Raw genomic sequence first — 17558 nt, 5'->3', positions numbered from 1 at the left:
TCCCGGCGGATTTAATTTCCAATAAAAACAACATTCCTAAATTCTTCGAACTAAAGTTTTTAATTAATTAATTAGTACCGTCAATTCAAAACTAGGACAACAAGAATTAGTAATTTAGTATATTGTTGCTTCCAACGATATTAGTTATATATATATATATAGGACTTTATTTTTATTATTGAATTTAAATTTGAGGTTTTTATAAACTGAAAAAATATAGAATATTAAGGAAGGCCGCATGACTAGTTTTCTAAGAATATAAATGATATTATTTTTTAATTGTATCGAACATTTGGAATAGCTTGATATAATACATTAAATTATAAACTTACTTTAATTGTAAAGTAAATATAATATTGTATCATATATATATATATATATGAAGTCATGTCAAACATTTGTTAGCTAGTTTATATTTGTGAAATTTTTTTTATTTCTATAACACTTCTCTATTTTTCTTGCTATTGATTTTTTTCTTTTGTAGATGCATAATTGATTATTTTTCTTTCTTTATGCGCACGTTAATTATATTAGTTTGACATCGCCATATAAGTTATTCATGGGTTTAACCTTTTTTTTTTATTTTTTTATTAACCAAACACGACCAAGTTCTATTATTTCTTTTTTAAAATCTAAACTTCAAAAACTTTTGTTACGTATACTAATTTGGGCTATATAATTTATTTGAAACATGTAATAAATACTATACAAAGCATACAAGCTAGCATTTTTACACTAACTTGAACATTTAATGAGAAATTAATCGTTAATAACGTGTATTTTTTAGATCTTATATAAGATTAATATCAGCATCTCTAAACTATATATATTTCTAAGTTGGTCCCTATCCATAGAAGAGAAATTGTCATTTCTATGGACGAGGTCCAGATGCAAACAGCATTGAGAGATGAAAGGATTAAAATGTTTAAGGAGGAGGAGATCATCAATGAAGTCCAAATTATGAGATCCAAAACACCGAAAATACAGAAGGTCTCATTCTTGCTCCGAGATCACATACTATGAGCTAAGAGTGGTATCATTGGGTCCTATCCATCATGGAAGGGGGAAGTACCGGCTTGCAGAGACGTTGATCAAGCTTAAACTGGCAAAAGTATTTGTCAAGAGTAGCGGCAAGACTATTGAAGGATTATGCAAGGAGGTTGAAGAGAAAATTAAGGAACTCAGGGAGTGCTTCGAAGAGGAGGTGACGGAGATGTATAACGATGTTGACCTCGCCTGGTTATTGGTCATCGACGGTTGCGCAATCCTTCAATACATTGACCTGGCTATTAAAGACAAGTTCAAAGAGTTGGATATAAAACACGACAGTGTAGCCTCCAAACTCTCTCGCGGTTAACAAATATATATCAAACACAACCTCCAAACTACTCACAACTATAATACAATGGTTTCCAAAGATCCATTCACAAGTTCAACTATAGCCATTCGATTCTAAATAATTACAATATAGATAATTTGATAAAAAAAAATAACTATAAAAATAATTAAAATATGACCATAAAAATACTCTCTATACATCCAAAACCATCTTCAAGTAACAGAATCATCAAGCTCCAAAGCTTCCAACCTCAAGTGACTAACCCAAGTCCAATCTGGAATCTTTGACTAAGAAGATATTACCTTAAAATAATGGACTTTTTACAACTTTGAAAAATATGTAAAGTAAGTGGTGAGCTACTATGTGCTCAGTAAGCAGCAATTTAATAGGGGTGTGAGAGTTGGCAATTTTATTAACTATAAGAGAGTGAATAAATTTCTAATAAAATAATGTGAGTAATACAATTTTATCTCAACCAACATGTTCAACCGAATATCAAATTCAAGGCCACATGATAATAGAGAAATCACCAATATATCACAAAAATATCATGTCACGAAGACATCACGCTACGAGAGATGTCAAATATGTCATAAAGACATTCATATCATGGACTCAAAAATAAATAGCATGCTCATATTTAAATTTTAAATTTAATAAGCCACATAGAATTTCTCAAACATTTCAACCATTACAAAATTTGCACAAATTTCACAAGTAGAGCCAAAATAGCATAAGAATGTGCACAAATCCAAAGTTTTCACAAGTTTGAAATATAATACCCAAGTGCACAATTCCAAACAAAACCAACAGTTCTTTTATTAAAAACTCATTAAAGAGCCACTTACCTTGATTTCTAGTCAAAATAATCACACAATATTCCTTTGCCAATAGTCACTTGAAACCTGTATCAAGACCATAATAATCCATCAACTTCTACACTAAAATGGTTTCACTTAACTCTAAAATTTCACTCAATCCTTCATAACATGAATTTAAACTTGTCCTAAAAAATTATCGTCCAAAATTGATAAACTCAAAGTTTCTTATATTGCAAACATGTTGCTGGAGAGCACGTATACGGCCTCCATTCCCTTATTTATTTTAGCCTAAATAAGGTCTACACTCAACCATATAACAAAACTACAAATACTTGAATATTAAATTCATCGTCAAGACATGTTAACAACGTAATCAACTAAGTATATTCTCAACAATTCACAACACCGAATTTAAACAAATTTTATATTCAAAATTCATTAAATATACTACATGTGAGAGAGAAGAATTTACTTAATATTATCTTTGGTGGTGATAAAACGGCAAGGAGCAGTGGCTATGGATGGAGGTAATTACGTTGCAAGGACAAGAATTGAGATGGAAATAGAAAAAATGGATAGAAGTAAATTACTAAACACACGAAGAGAGAAAGAGAGAGTGTAAATATATAATTCTATAAATATAGAGAATGACGCCCCCTTAAAAAAAAATCCATAATCCCCATACGCTTTCTAGAATTTTCCAAAATTTCAATATATCTAAAAATGCATCTTTCCAATTTTTCCTATAGTCCTTAAATTTTGTATAATTTCTATATATTATCTATTTTTAAGGATATGGCCTCACTAAGATTAATTTAAACTAAATTTAGGATAAATAATAAATTTATTAATATGGGTTCCAAAATTTTTTGTTATATAATATTAGGCTTCCTAATATGGAATTCAAAGTGAAAATACAAAAAAATTCATTTAATAGTGATAATTTATATATGAAAAATATTTGAGAGGTTTTATCCTCTAGACTTTATTGAGTAAGAAAAAAATTATTTAATGTCTCAATTATATTATTATATGTTTAATGTGGCATGAAAATATCTATATTTTACATGAAACTTAATAAACTATATTAAATGCTAGAATGAAATATTGCATTCTAAATTCTATGAAAAAAATAAATTCTAAATATTTCATTACGAAAATAATAATGGATGAATATTATTTCATGAAATATTATCATCATAAATCTAAAATGTATATTAAGTTGTGTTTTTATAATTGTATTTTTATGCGTATGTAGTAAATTATCGAGATTTAATTTTATATATAGTTATGTTTTATGAATTTTTAATCTCTTTTTTATTTTATATAAATGTGTTATACAATAGAAAAGTTAACCCTCTTCAAAAAAAAATTGTTGATTCTACCACTAGAGAGAGAGAGAGAGAGAGAGAGAGGATATGAGAATCAGAGAAAATGAGAACTTACACGAAAGAACTTACACGAAGGAAGGAGAAGGGGAAGAAAGAAAAGAAAAAGGAGCTGGGCTGGGCTTTTGGTGGGCTTGGATTATTACAATTCCATTGTTTTATCTTACATAAAGAATACCCAATGTATAGCTAACTACTGAGCAGGTTCAGTTTGGCTACTCTTATCTCAAATATAAAATTCTCATCTTATCATTACATATTTCTTAAATTTTCATACAAAATATAATAAATAATTTAACTTTTTTTTTAATTTTTTCAAATTTCAAAACAATTATAATATTAAAATGTAATATTTTAATCATTTATCTAAAACTCAAGATTTTCATCTCAAAATTCTTAAGTGGCCAAACCTAGTGGACATTGTCCGAAACATTCTCCAACTTACTAACATACCTCACTGGTTTAGGAAAAGACTATTAGGGAAAAAAAATACAAAAGAAATTCCTTTAGGTTGCTAGAAATCCCATAGCGGTAAGATCACTACAGGCTCAGGCTGTTGCTTTGTAAAAAAGTGATGTTAGATACAGTTTAAAGATATATAAGTTCTAAATATTTCTTTTAAAAATATTGGGTTACGCTATTAAAAAAATGATTTTTTCATGAATTTCAGTATTTATCCATTTTTTTAAAGAGATTTATACATAACATACACACCCTAAAACTACAAAAGATTAGATATACTGCATTAATAATTAGTTGTGGAATTCTCTATCATTGTTTAGATACAAGTTTAGAATAGATATTGCATGTCCACATATTTTATATTTGTGTCATACATAGGAAGTTTGATGAGGTCAAGACATTCTCACCCTTTATTAAAGCCGCAATCTCGGTATTAATTATAAAATTAAATTATTATTATATATCATAATCATTTTATATTAAGAAAGGGCATTTGTACGTAGTTAGACTGCAGCTTTAATAAAGGGCGAGAATTTCTTGGCCTCATCAAACTTCCGATGATTAGACATAAGATATGTGGACATCTGTTTCCAAACTTGTATCTAAACAATTATTGAGAACTCCTCAACTAATTATTAAAGCAGTACTATATCTAATCTCCATACAGTGATGCTAATCTCCATAAGTGTTCAGCACTAGAATACTAATCATGAAATTGCCATCCTTAATCGATTTACCTAATTGCTCGAGTTCACACACCACGATTGAAATAGGCCAGTAATGTAACTTTTGAGCATTGATAAATGAAAATCCATAAAAATCTCTTTGGATTATTGATCCAACTCGAGATATTCAATGAGAAAAAGATAGACATAAAGTAGTTCTTATAACATTTATTGAGCATTTAATATTGTTTAAAAAATCTAAATGCATAATAATAAGTATTTTATGACTCATTTTGTGTGTATATTTGTTTTCCACTTAAAGCGCTCCAGTTTGAGCAAGAATTTGAGATATCTTGATGTATATAAATTCATTTAATGTGGATGAAATCTATAATTTAATTTCGGCAATCTATGCGAGAGTACTAGTACGTACACTATAAGAAAAATGACATTTTGAAATTAGTTGTTAATAGTCTTTTCGCCGCTATAAATTAATCGCAAAAGGCCATTATTAGTAGATTCTATTCCGAGCTTGCTAAGTACGTTTGTCAAGGCATGAAATACATGAGTTGCTTCAGTGATGTGTGTGCATATGATTCCAAGCTTTAATTTCGAGTAAAAGCAACATTTCTATATTTATCAAACCCAAGTTTTCCAAAAGTGCCGAATATTCCAAACTTGCTACGTTTCTCAAGTCCTGAAAATGTAGTTTCCTCAGGGAATTGTATGCATTAACATTCCCAAATTTCTCAAACTAAAGTTTACAAAAGTACTACTGCCAAATTCAGAACTATAGAACAGCAATTACCAGATTGAACTGCGTTGCTACTTGCAATGGCCGAATCGAAGCCTGTTGTTTCCAAGGTGGAGTTGCCTTCGAAGAAAGGTGTGATCAGAATAGAAGTTGGTGAAACAAGCCAAGGCCGCGACCAACCTGTCATTTCCGTTGATCGGGGAGGCACAGACGCAGAGCGGTTCAAGCAGAGAGGAAAGGGTTAAAAAGTTCAAGGAGGAGAATCAAGTCCGAACATCCGAAAGGACCAAAACACCAAAAATACAGAAGGTTATATTCTTGCGCCGAGATCACGAACATTTCGTCAAGTACTATGAGCCAAGAGTGGTATCATTGGGTCCTATCCATCATGGAAAGGAAAAGTACCAGCTTGCAGAGACGTTCAAGAGTCAACTGGCAAACGAATTTGTCAAAAATAGCGAGAAGACTATTGAAGAAATATGCCAAGTTGTTGATGGGAAAATTAAGGTACTCAGGGAGTGCTTCGAGGAGGAGGTGACGAAGAAGTATAACGATGTTGACCTTGCCTGGATATTGGTCGTCGACGGTTGCGTAATCCTTCAATACATTGACCTGGCTATTAAAGACAAGTTCAAAGATTTGGATATAAAACACGACATTGTAGCCTTTTGTCAACAGGATTTGTTCTTGCTGGAGAACCAAGTTCCTTATCGTCTCCTCGAGTTGTTGATGAGCTCGAGCCCTAAGCCTGTGGGAGACGGGTTGAGGAAGTCGGTTGACAAATTCATTACAAGAAACCACCACATGGTACTAATGGACAAAAGCTCGGATCCGCAATCTGGGAAGCCACCAGAAAACCCGACCCATCTTCTCCACCTTCTGAGGTCAAGTCTTCTGGGCAACGGAAAGGAAAATGAGAAAACAGAAGGAGCCAGGGTGATGAAATGCAGAGTAAATGAATAACATTGTAAAAGAAACTACGAGAAGGAATTATCATTCTGTAGAAAAAAAAAAAAACTCTCAATCATACATCCTTCATTAGTGCTCATGCCTTTATATAGGGAGTCGATTACATATCAGACAAAAGGAAAATGTAAGAAGTATTACAGCTGGAAAGGAATATTACAACTGGAGAAAATAACAAACTCTGCAGAGGAGGAATATTCTTCAACATTCTGTTTGTACTGCATCCTCTGAGATGGAATTCTCAGTTTTATTTTTCTGCTGTGGTGCAGTGGGTAGACATACGTTAATACAGGGCATCAAAAAGGAACTCACAGAGGAGCTCAGATTGGCAATCGCGTCGCACCGTGCAGGAGCTTAAAGCAGCAGGAATCCATGTGAAGCGAAGTGAAGGTAATTCCTTGAGAAACATATCTTTTCGTAGAAATCTGATCAACTGCGTCCAGGGAGTCCTCTCGCTTCCTCCACTAATAGTGGATGACTCAACGGGGCCGAAGTTCTTGAACTTAATTGCATACGAAATGTGTCTGGACTTCGATAACGACTTCGGCATCACCTCTTACGTATCTTTCGTCGATTCACTCATCGAAAACACCAACGACGTCAAGGAACTACGAAAAGCACACGTTTTCTTCAACCTCCTCGGCAGCGACGAAGAAGTGGCTAAGCTCTTCAATGAGATAGGCACCGACTTGGTGCCTGACCTCGACGAGCATAAGTACGTCAGGACTCAGATTCAGAAATACTACGACAACAAAATCATGGTCTGGATGGCTGAATTATTTCACGATATTTTTAGCAGACCCTGGAAGGTTGTTGCTTTTTTCGGTTCATTATCCGCGCTAGTTCTAATCGCCACTCAGACTTTGCATTCTCCATCTGGCCCCCATGCGATAACTTCTGCAAGAAATTCACTCGAAGCCTATGAGATCGCGCGAGGAAGGTACGGTAAGTTAATTTGTTCGCGCAGTTTTATTTCATCTGCATGCCATTAAATAAAATGTAATAGTTTCTACAAACTCAAGTCTCGTGCATGTCCTAATTTATAAAATATGAAAGAAAATTACTTTCTTCAATATGGTCTACCTTTCTACAAAATTATGCACGAGACTATCTACAGAACATTACTCTTTATAAATAATTCACTGCAGTACTTAATTTGCTGCAGGCGTTTCTTCTTAATTATGAAAGAGTTGTCACTTCAACTCAAAGCTGCTAGGTCCTCCCGATCAAGACCACATCACCATTAATATATGTAATATTGTGTTTGCGAGGAAATAATTATGATCAATATGATTGTGTGTGTTGAATGATGTGTGTTGAAAATAATATCAAATCAAATTATCTTGATTTGATTTTCATAATGTTTAAGATATTTATCTTATCCCATTTCAATGTAATTTCTCTATAAATAAAGATGTATGCCTTGTATTAAGTAATAATTTAGAAAGTTAAAATGTAGCCCTCAAAGTCTTTTTACCTCTTTCTCTCTACTCCATCTTCTTAATTTATATTATATTTTATTTTTTTACACGTGTGTGATCGCTTATTATATATTTTAAAAAACTTTTGGTCAAACCCTGCTTGCTTAATAAATATTAAATAACCAACGGGGCCATCATGTGCACGGACAAGGTTTTCCAGACAACAAGGCACAGACAAATCAAAGCAAGGATAGATCGATGGAATTTGTAACAGATCAGGCACCTCATTCTTAGTAAGTCTTAGCACATGATCAGGCTATTATTTAATAATCAAAAGTATGAATCAAATCTGCCAACGAACATGAGGTGTTTGACCGAAGTTTTATCTTTTATCTTTGATGCGAGCATTGTGTCAATGAAAAGAAAAAATGAAAACTTACTATTCTTTTACAATTATTTTATAATTCTATATAACATGAAGAGTGATTTTGTGAAATTAAAATTTATTTTTAATAAAATAGCGGCTTGAGTTGATTGTAAAATGAGTTGTAAGATAATCACACTCGCCAAAATTGAGGTGAATTTCAAATCCCAATCCCATGAGTTCATGAATCCTTGCATGTTTATTGGGTGTTAATAATCACTTTGGTCATAGATGGATTTGATTTCCCTCTTTAGGCCATATATAAGATTTGTATCTACAATGTCAAAAAACCTAGGAACCCTTGATTAATGTTGATGCTATCGACACGTACGTAGAATTGAAATAGGAAGCTTCTGATCAAGCAAGAGACCTGGAAACTCCTAGGAATTTGGCTGTCACAGCCAATGAGAGACAAGAAGACTCCAAGAATGAGGCTGGCTAGATTTCCTAGTTATACTATGAGTCCTAATCCTACAAGGAACCCAAAAAACCTCTAAAAACATGGCCTTTAATCCAAACATAACCTTTGTGTCTTGGACTAACAAATTAGTTTTTACAAGGAAAAATCATATTTACAGTCATAGAGTGACCAAGAGACGCATATTTTTTTTCACAAACAAGAAATTCACATTAAAAAATTATTATTTTATATACTAAACTAGCATTCTCCATCAACTTTCGAATTGTTTGATCAAAACATTAAGAGATAATTCAAAAATAATAGAAAGTGTCATATTAATTTATAAGGTGAGATGAAATCAAGAATTAAGATATGTGTAGTATATTTAGTATTATTTCTCGTGTAATTATGTTAATTAGAACGGTTAGCGCATTGTATCTTTTTATCTTTTCCTCGAAAAAGAAACCTTAGTGAAGAAGATTTGTACATTGATGCATGGAGTTTTCCACTTTCACAATCGATCAACAATACTATGCGCTAATATATCTGAAACCAGGCTTGACGGAGGATGGTCTACTATACGATGGATAGAATTAATCATAACTAGAAGGTGTTAAAGCAAATATCATGTACCACGCAAGACTCCTCGTGGAACTTGTTTTCTCCTTTCTTGAAAAAAGAAAACATGTACCAAGCAAGACTCCTCGTGGAACATTTTTTCTCCCTTCTTGAAAAAAGAAAACATGTACCAAGCGTGCTTGCTGCATAAAGATGCAGGTTGGAGGAGGGTGAACAGATAGCTTATTGGAAGGCCGGTTTCAAGTACAACTTGGAATTTGTACATTAAAAACCAAGCCTGTCTGCTTTAGAAGATTAGTTCGATCTGTTCCTCCACTTTGTACAGCCTAGCGCTTCATAAACAGGTAGCTAGTCTTGTAAAACAAGTTAATGCTTTACAAAAGCGAGTTCGATTTGATTCCTGTTCATCGTTGTATTTTTAATAAATTAGTTCTGAAATACAAAATTCCTCGAGCTAAAGTTTCCAAGCTGGCCCAGTAGTACCATGAATGTACTATTGAGTATTCTACAAGGAAGTTAGAATTTTCAAGTCTGAATAGTAAAGCTTGGAGCGAGAGACACATAAAGTGAGCCTTACTAGTGTTGCTTGATAAATTTAGGAAAAATCTTGTCATAAACGATTATGCGCATCAATATGTGTACCTATCCAACGTGATTTATCAGAAAGTCAGATTTTAATGAAAACAGTAACAATTTGAATTTTAAATATGAAGGTAGCAATATTGATATGCAGATCGATAAGCGAATTCACTTGTACGTAACAAAACTCGTAAATTTATCAAGTCATTTACATATCATGATCATTTTATATTAAGAAATGATATTTGTAGTTAAATTGCAGTTTTAATAAAGGGTGAGAATGTCTTGGCCTCATCAAACTTCTTATGTATGATCAGATATAAAATATGTGGACATCTGATTTCAAACTTGTATCTAAATAATGATCGAGAACTCCTCAACTAATTATTACAGTAGATCTAATCTCCATCAGTAATGCTAATTTCCTTGCATTATTATTACGTGCCTGTCTTGTGCTGAGCACTAGAATACTAATCATGAAATTGCCATCCTTAATCGCTTTACCCAATTGCACGATTGGAATCGGCCAGTAACATAATTTTTTAGCATTGATTATTATATTGATAAATGAAAATCCAAAAAAATCTCTTTGGATTATTGCTCCAACTTGAGATATTAAATGAGAAAAAGATAGAGACATAAAGTAGTTCTTATAACATTTATTGAGTATTAATATCGTTTAAAAAATCTAAATGGATAATAATAAGTATTGTATGACACATTTTGTGTGTATATGTATGTCTCCTACTTAAAGCGCTCAAGTTTAAGCAAGAACTTGAGAAATCTTGATGAATATAAATTCATTTAATGGATGAAATCTATAATCTAATTTGGGCAATCTATGCGATACTAGTATAGTAGAAGATTAAATATATTCCGAGCTTGCTAAGTTGGTCAAGCCATGAAATACAGTTGCTTCAGTGACGTGTGTGAAATTTATAACATCTTTACTCCTTTTTCAATTTTCAGGATAAAGGAAGTCTTACTTACTAAGAATATTTCTACAATGGAACCATGATATAAAGCAGTACGCATGCACTTTCTCTTTAGTATGTTTGCCGGTACCCTGCCTTAATTACCCTACTTCTTTTTTCCCTTCAAAAGTTTTGATACCTTGCTTAATTTGTAAACGAAGATTCTAGCTAGCGTTCGTGTATCACATTTTTTTTTTTTTTTTTTTTTTTTTAGAAAGAGCCGGTAGCCACCCACATAGCAGCCCCGTCCCAAGTTTATTAATAACCCTCACTTGTGGCGGAGGAAAACCGTGGTTACAAAAAGGACACCTGGGGGTTACAGAATAAAACAAGAAGACCAAACCCAGGCATCAAAAACTAACGAAACAAAAACAAACTACAAATACCAAACCAAATACAAAGAGCCCCACAAACATAAATAAACCAGCTCTAAAACAAGATCCCACCAGAAACCCAAAAAACCTGCAAAACAAAGAAAACCAAAAAAACCAAGACAAATACGCATCAGAACAAGAAAACTAAACAAGACAAACCTGGGACATCTTAGGAGATACGCAGGTAAGGAAAACCAAGTCTGTCCATACGAAGAAGACCTCGTAAATGACTAGGCAAGTCACCGTCAGCAGGCCAATCCTTATTGAGGCCCCTGGCACCCTGCTTAGCAAGAAAATCAGCCACACAATTTCCTTCACGATAGACATGACCCACACGATAATCCATGCAGGTAAGATAGCTACTTAATTCGTCCCAATAATCTTCCAGATACCAAATATTACAATCACCTTTAATAATCCAGTTGACCAAAATATGAGAGTCTGATTCTATTTCAACCTTATAAAAACCCATCTGATGACACTTTCGGACCCCCTCCAAAAGACTCCTCATCTCAGCAAAATTATTGGATCCTATGCCTAAATGAACAGAATAGGCCATGCAGAGTCTACCACAATTATCACGAATGACACCCCCAGCACCAGCCTGCCCAAGATTGCCCAAACTACTACCATCTGAGTTAAGCTTCACCCAGTCCTGCCTAGGTTTCAACCATCTTACCACTTGAACCTTCTTAGGCCTGGGCAATAAGACCGGAATATCCAATCTATTTAAAAGGGTCACATCATGATTCGAAATATGAGTAACTTTCATAATCAAATGCATAATACGACGAATCCAAAATTTAATAACTTGCCACACCGACTCCACTGTGTCAATCTTATTTTCATACCGAGCTTTACAACGCCAATCCCAAAGCTTCCAAGACACAATAGAGGGAAGAAGACCAAAAATAAGGCGAATCTGAGAAGACTTACCCACACGACGAAACCAAAAATTTATTTGATCATTCCATGTAAGAAAAACTCCCATATGCACGCCTAAGTTGACTGCAGCCAAGTGCCAAATTTTCCGAGCAATATCCCCATTGCAAAGCACGTGATTCAGATCTTCAGAATGACCCATGAGGCAGCAATTGCATTTAGAGACTATTGGGATACCAGTATTTCTAATCTTTTCATCAACACTCAAACAATTATGAATAGCCTTCCACATCATAATAGAGATTTTTTTAGGGAGGTTGTTGTGTCAAATCCACTGAGCCCAAGGTAAAGGAGAAGCCCTCACCCGAATGCAATCCCAAGCACTTTTGGTAGAAAAATTTCCATTATTATCTTTCAACCAAATAAGAACATCATTCCCCTCTTTACTCCGAGCCAATAACTGCCACAAATGAGAAGCTTGCTGATAACCCACTAACCTCTCCAGCAAGGAGAAATCCCAACTATTTTCAAGACGGCACTCTTTAATCTTCAACAACGGATGCCCAATCACAGGATATATAGCACACAGAGGACCCCTATCATCCCAATTATCGTACCAGAAAGAAAGATTACCTTCTCTAACAATCCACTTTGAATTAGACAGAACATCTGGAATACACCTAACAATAGATTTCCAAAACCTAGTACCCTTCGTAGGCTCCAAAAGAGATAAATGATTGCCTCGAACATACTTACCTGTAAAGAAATCAGCCCAAAGAGACTTGCCCTGAATAAGACGCCAAGCAAGTTTGCAGTGTAAGGCCTTTTGAATGTCATCAAAATCCCGAATACCCAAACCACCTTCCTCAATAGGCCTACAAATATTTTTCCAAGCGACCCATTTCCGTTTTCCTCTCCCGTCAACGTCACCCCAAAAGAAAGAACTTAAAATTCTGTTCAAAGCCAAAATCACAGTATGAGGAACATGTAACACAGCCAGAAGGTGGGTAGCCATACTTGATAGCACATGTCGAAGGAGGATTGTCCGGCCACCAGCAGAGAGCATCTTCATTTTCCAACCCGCAATCTTCTTGTTAATTTTACCAAGCAATTCACCAAAGTCATTAGTTCTGAGCCTCCCATCCACTATAGGAACACCCAAGTACTTAAAAGGAAAAATCCCTTCAACAAAACCAGTAGTGCGAAGTAAGGAAGCCTTCCTATGAAGAAGAATCTTACGAGAGAAATAAATAGCACTCTTTTCTTTACTAAGGAATTGACCCGACCAAGATTCATACAGTTTAAGAACCTGCATCAATTTCCTTATAGACTTTTGAGCACCATTTGCAAAAACAACAATATCATCCGCATACATAAGATGAGATATAAGCGGGGTGCCTCGAGCTTGGGAGAAATGACCAATAGATCCATTATCAAAAGAAGCCTTAATAAGGCGTGAGAGCACCTCTTGCATGATTATGAATAAGTAAGGAGAGAGCGGGTCACCCTGCCTCAGACCGCATTTCCCTTTGAAAAAACCCAAGGAGGTACCATTCATCATAATTGAATACCAAGGCGTAGAGATGCACATATCAATAAGGTGGCACACCCTAGGAGAAAACCCGAAAGCTGCCAAAACATGTAATAAGAATTTCCAGTCAACTCTATCATAGGCCTTAGACATGTCAAGCTTGATAACCACATTGCCCCCATTGGATTTTTTATGAATCGAATGAACCATCTCTTGGGTAAGACTAATGTTTTCAAAAATATTTCGGCCAAGAATGAAAGCTCCTTGTTCCTGTGAAATCATCTTAACAAGCAAATTAGTCATACGATTCACAATAATTTTAGCACAAATCTTGTAAGTCACAGAACAAAGGCTGATAGGTCTGAATTTATCAAAACCTGTAGGATTTTCCATTTTGGGAATCAAAACTATAAAAGAGGCAGTGTAAAACCTGGGAAGAGAAGAATTAACAAAAAAATCATTAATGGCTTCCAAAAGATCATCTTTTACAATATTCCAACAAAATCTGAAAAAACCAAAACCAAAGCCATCCGGCCCCGGACTACTTTCAATGGGGATACTAAAAAGAGCATCCTTCATTTCCTCAAGAGTAGGTGCTTTAAAAATATCCAAATTTTCATCTGGAGTGATGACAGGAGAAATCAGATCACTTAACGTGGGCAAAAGACTATATCTCTCAGCTCCTAAGAATTGAGTAAAATAGTCCACAGCTGCCTGATGAATATTAGAAGGGGACTCTAACACCGTTCCATCAGATAAACACATAGTTTTGACCCTTTTATGATTTTTAGCATTCAAATAAGCATGGTAAAACTTTGAGTTCTGATCCCCATCTTTTAACCAGCTTTTTTTAGCCATATGGGAGAGACGGGTGTCCTCTCTGCCCATCCAAGTGAAAAGCTCCAACTTGGAGGCCATGAGGTCATTTTCATCTTCAATATTATAATTATCTTGAAGACTAATCTCCAGGTTCTCAATGTGGTTCTCTAGATCATTGATAATGGTATTAGTCCTACCAAACACTTGTTTGTTCCAATCCCTTAAAACCATTTTGAGCTTTTTTAATTTCCAAGATAATTTAAACATACCAGAACTAGTGACCTCCTCTTTCCAAACCCCCTCAACCACACGAAGGAAGTCCGCGTGATCAGTCCACATATACTGAAAACGAAAAGGACAAGGTCCATACCTGAAAGGGTCAGAACCCATTTGAATAACCAGTGGCGAATGATCGGAAGTCGTTCGAGCTAAAACCTGGTAAGACACATTAGGGAATTGATTAAGAAAATTAGAATCAAGGAGACAACGGTCTAACCTGGCCCAACTCCGAGCTAGCCCGCCTTGACCATTACACCAGGTCATTCTCGAGCCTTGATGAGACATTTCCAGCAAACCACAGTTTCGAATGAACGTGTTAAAATCCTCCATTGCAGCAAAAGGACGGGGAAGACCACCTCGTCGTTCTGTATCAACTTTTATTATGTTAAAGTCGCCACAAACCACCCAAGGAAAATTCCCATGACCATTCGCTTCTAGATCTTCCCAAAGAGTCTTTCTCTCAAACTGATTACACTTAGCGTACACAATGGTAAGCACATAAACGGTTCCATTATCCTCAACTTTCACAGAGATAAATTGATTGGTTCCAACTAGCCAATGAACAGAAACATTAGAATTCCACATCAACCAGATTTTACCACCATGAGCTTCATTAGTTAAAAAAGATTCACAACTGAACCTTCTTAGGAATGAAAGAATTTTATCTTCTAGCAAAAAAGGCTCTGCCAGAGCTATAATATTAGGACGGAACTGTTGAATAAGTTTCCTCAAGCGCACCTGAGAAGTGCGAACTCCCCGAATATTCCAAAACATAAAAGGACTAATCATAAGTTAAGTTTAGATGGGCGTGTAGTCGCCCTTGTAGAATACCTTTTACTAAAATTTCCAACAGATTTTTTAAGGCCTTCAGATTCAGAGCAGTAGTCTTTGCCCATGTCCTCTTTAAGTTGATCTCTATCTGAGTCTTGGTCCGAATGTACTTCATATCTGGCATCCAATTCAATAAACGGTACAGCATGATCATGCAATTCTTTATTAATAATCATGGACTGAGACTCAGTCAAAATAGAAACCCCATTCGGCCCCTTGGATTGGAAAGACTCTACATGGGGCCCATCCTCTCCAAAGCCCACGGATGCAGGTATAGTTCCTTTCTCATTATATTCAGTATCAACTCTATGTTCTGCAATACCCATATTACCAGTTTCAAATATTTTACCTGCAGTTTGTCCCTCACTAACAGAATCCAAAGAAGCGACCGGTTTGCCAATTGCCTCCTGATTTTCCTTTTTCCCCGACTCGAAAACTGGTTCCATAGGCTGTATAAACTGCATGCCCTCCATATCCAGAGTCTCACCGATATCATCATTTAATCGTTCTTTGTCTGTAATTCCCGCTCCCAAACCATCAAAACCATGATCTTCTTTCGTTCCACGGGTGACCTCCGAATCATGTATCTGCACAATTGCCAACGAGTCCGTAACTATTTTTGGATTAGATGAAATCTCCCGATTGCTAGGTTCCCCATGTTCTTCAACCACCACTCCCTCAAACTGCACCAAAGGCTTCTCATATTTCTGTAAATTAGTATCCTCGTGGTCTTTCTCTCCCTCAGCTTTTCTGGATTTTTGCACCCATATCTTCCCGACCTTAGCCTTATGTTTTTGTTCCCGTCCACTGCATTTTTGTATACTGTGACCTTGACATCTACAAGAAGGACAGTAAGCCGGCAGAGTTTCATAGATGATCTCTTGCCTTCTACTTCGTTGCATGCCCGGCATACCAATCCAAAAATGAGTGATTGGCTCCTTAGAAGCATCAATTTCTAAACACACCCGTGCCCCATCTGTGCGAGTGGCACAAGTTGTCGGATTGTCCCTGCGTATGAATTTTCCCAATGGTGCAGTAAACATTTTCAGAACAGAGGAATGGTAAAAGTTTGGCGGAAGACCCGGTAGAAAAACCCAAACCGGAACCGTTGGTGGTTCGAAATCTTCATCAAACTCCGGTGTCCATGCAAACTGTCTGTATTTATAATCCGTCTTTTCTCTTCCTTTTTTTTTTTCCAAATTAATGGCTCATCAAACTAACATCCAAATAATAACCATTCTAAATAAATTCCTCAAGCTAAAGCTAGTTTCCATCATGTGTTGTGTGTGAGGCGTAAACTTTAGTATATACTAGAATGATAATGAAATTGCTAGCTTTAATTAATTAACTATCTTGTTAATTTGTGTCCACACTTGATATGGTGGAAATCAGTAATATGGTTTTTGTGGATTCTCTTTCCTCGTAAGTTCATGACAAAGATAACATATCTTTTATACAGCTCATGATATGTAAGTGTCTGGATGATGTATCTAATTTTATATTAACTGAAAACACTGATTGGCATGAAGTCAAGAATTTTGAAATCCCCAAAGCTGATTTGAAATCAATCTTGGCCTATATAATTTCGGACCAAGAGAGTTTAAAGGGAAAATGCTTCTATCATTGATACCTGTCTTACTTAATGGATAAAGCCATGATACACTCATCATTGATAACTTTATTCATAAAAGCGTACTGCATTCAGGTAATTAAGCTCTCATGAACAGCTTTCAATTGGCAGTACTACTTTTAATTAAATAATTCCCAATAATTCAAGATTATTAAATTACAAAGTTGCTATATGTGCAAATTCATGAAATATAGTTAATCTGTTGCATCGGGGAACTGTGTGCATTTAATTCCCGGCGGATTTAATTTCCAATAAAAACAACATTCCTAAATTCTTCGAACTAAAGTTTTTAATTAATTAAGTACCGTCAATTCAAAACTAGGACAACAAGAATTAGTAATTTAGTATATTGTTGCTTCCAACGATATTAGTTATATATATATATATAGGACTTTATTTTTATTATTGAATTTAAATTTGAGGTTTTTATAATAAACTGA

At 35.0% G+C, this 17558-nt stretch overlaps 2 protein-coding genes across 3 annotated transcripts; both read left to right on the top strand.

Moving 5' to 3' along the window:
- Window positions 1-5509: 5509 nt before the first annotated feature.
- Window positions 5510-6392, top strand: LOC122279528 (UPF0481 protein At3g47200-like). Its single transcript, XM_043090214.1, has 2 exons — window positions 5510-5578; window positions 5640-6392. Exons 1-2 carry the CDS (start codon window positions 5510-5512, stop codon window positions 6390-6392), a joined length of 822 nt encoding a protein of 273 aa, XP_042946148.1.
- Window positions 6385-7812, top strand: LOC122279740. Of its 2 annotated transcripts, none has more exons than XM_043090540.1 (2): window positions 6385-7335; window positions 7561-7812. In XM_043090540.1, exons 1-2 carry the CDS (start codon window positions 6914-6916, stop codon window positions 7640-7642), a joined length of 504 nt encoding a protein of 167 aa, XP_042946474.1. In that variant the 5' UTR covers window positions 6385-6913; the 3' UTR covers window positions 7643-7812. The 2 variants fall into 2 exon arrangements, with proteins under 2 accessions (XP_042946474.1, XP_042946476.1); XM_043090542.1 differs by having other exon boundaries at window positions 6390-7340.
- The last annotated feature ends 9746 nt before the right edge of the window (window positions 7813-17558 follow it).

The sequence above is a fragment of the Carya illinoinensis genome, chromosome 10 (assembly GCF_018687715.1).
Source record: "Carya illinoinensis cultivar Pawnee chromosome 10, C.illinoinensisPawnee_v1, whole genome shotgun sequence".
NCBI lineage: Eukaryota > Viridiplantae > Streptophyta > Magnoliopsida > Fagales > Juglandaceae > Carya > Carya illinoinensis.
The sequence above is the reverse complement of the archived record's forward strand: the minus strand, read 5'-3'. Positions and strand labels throughout refer to the sequence as shown.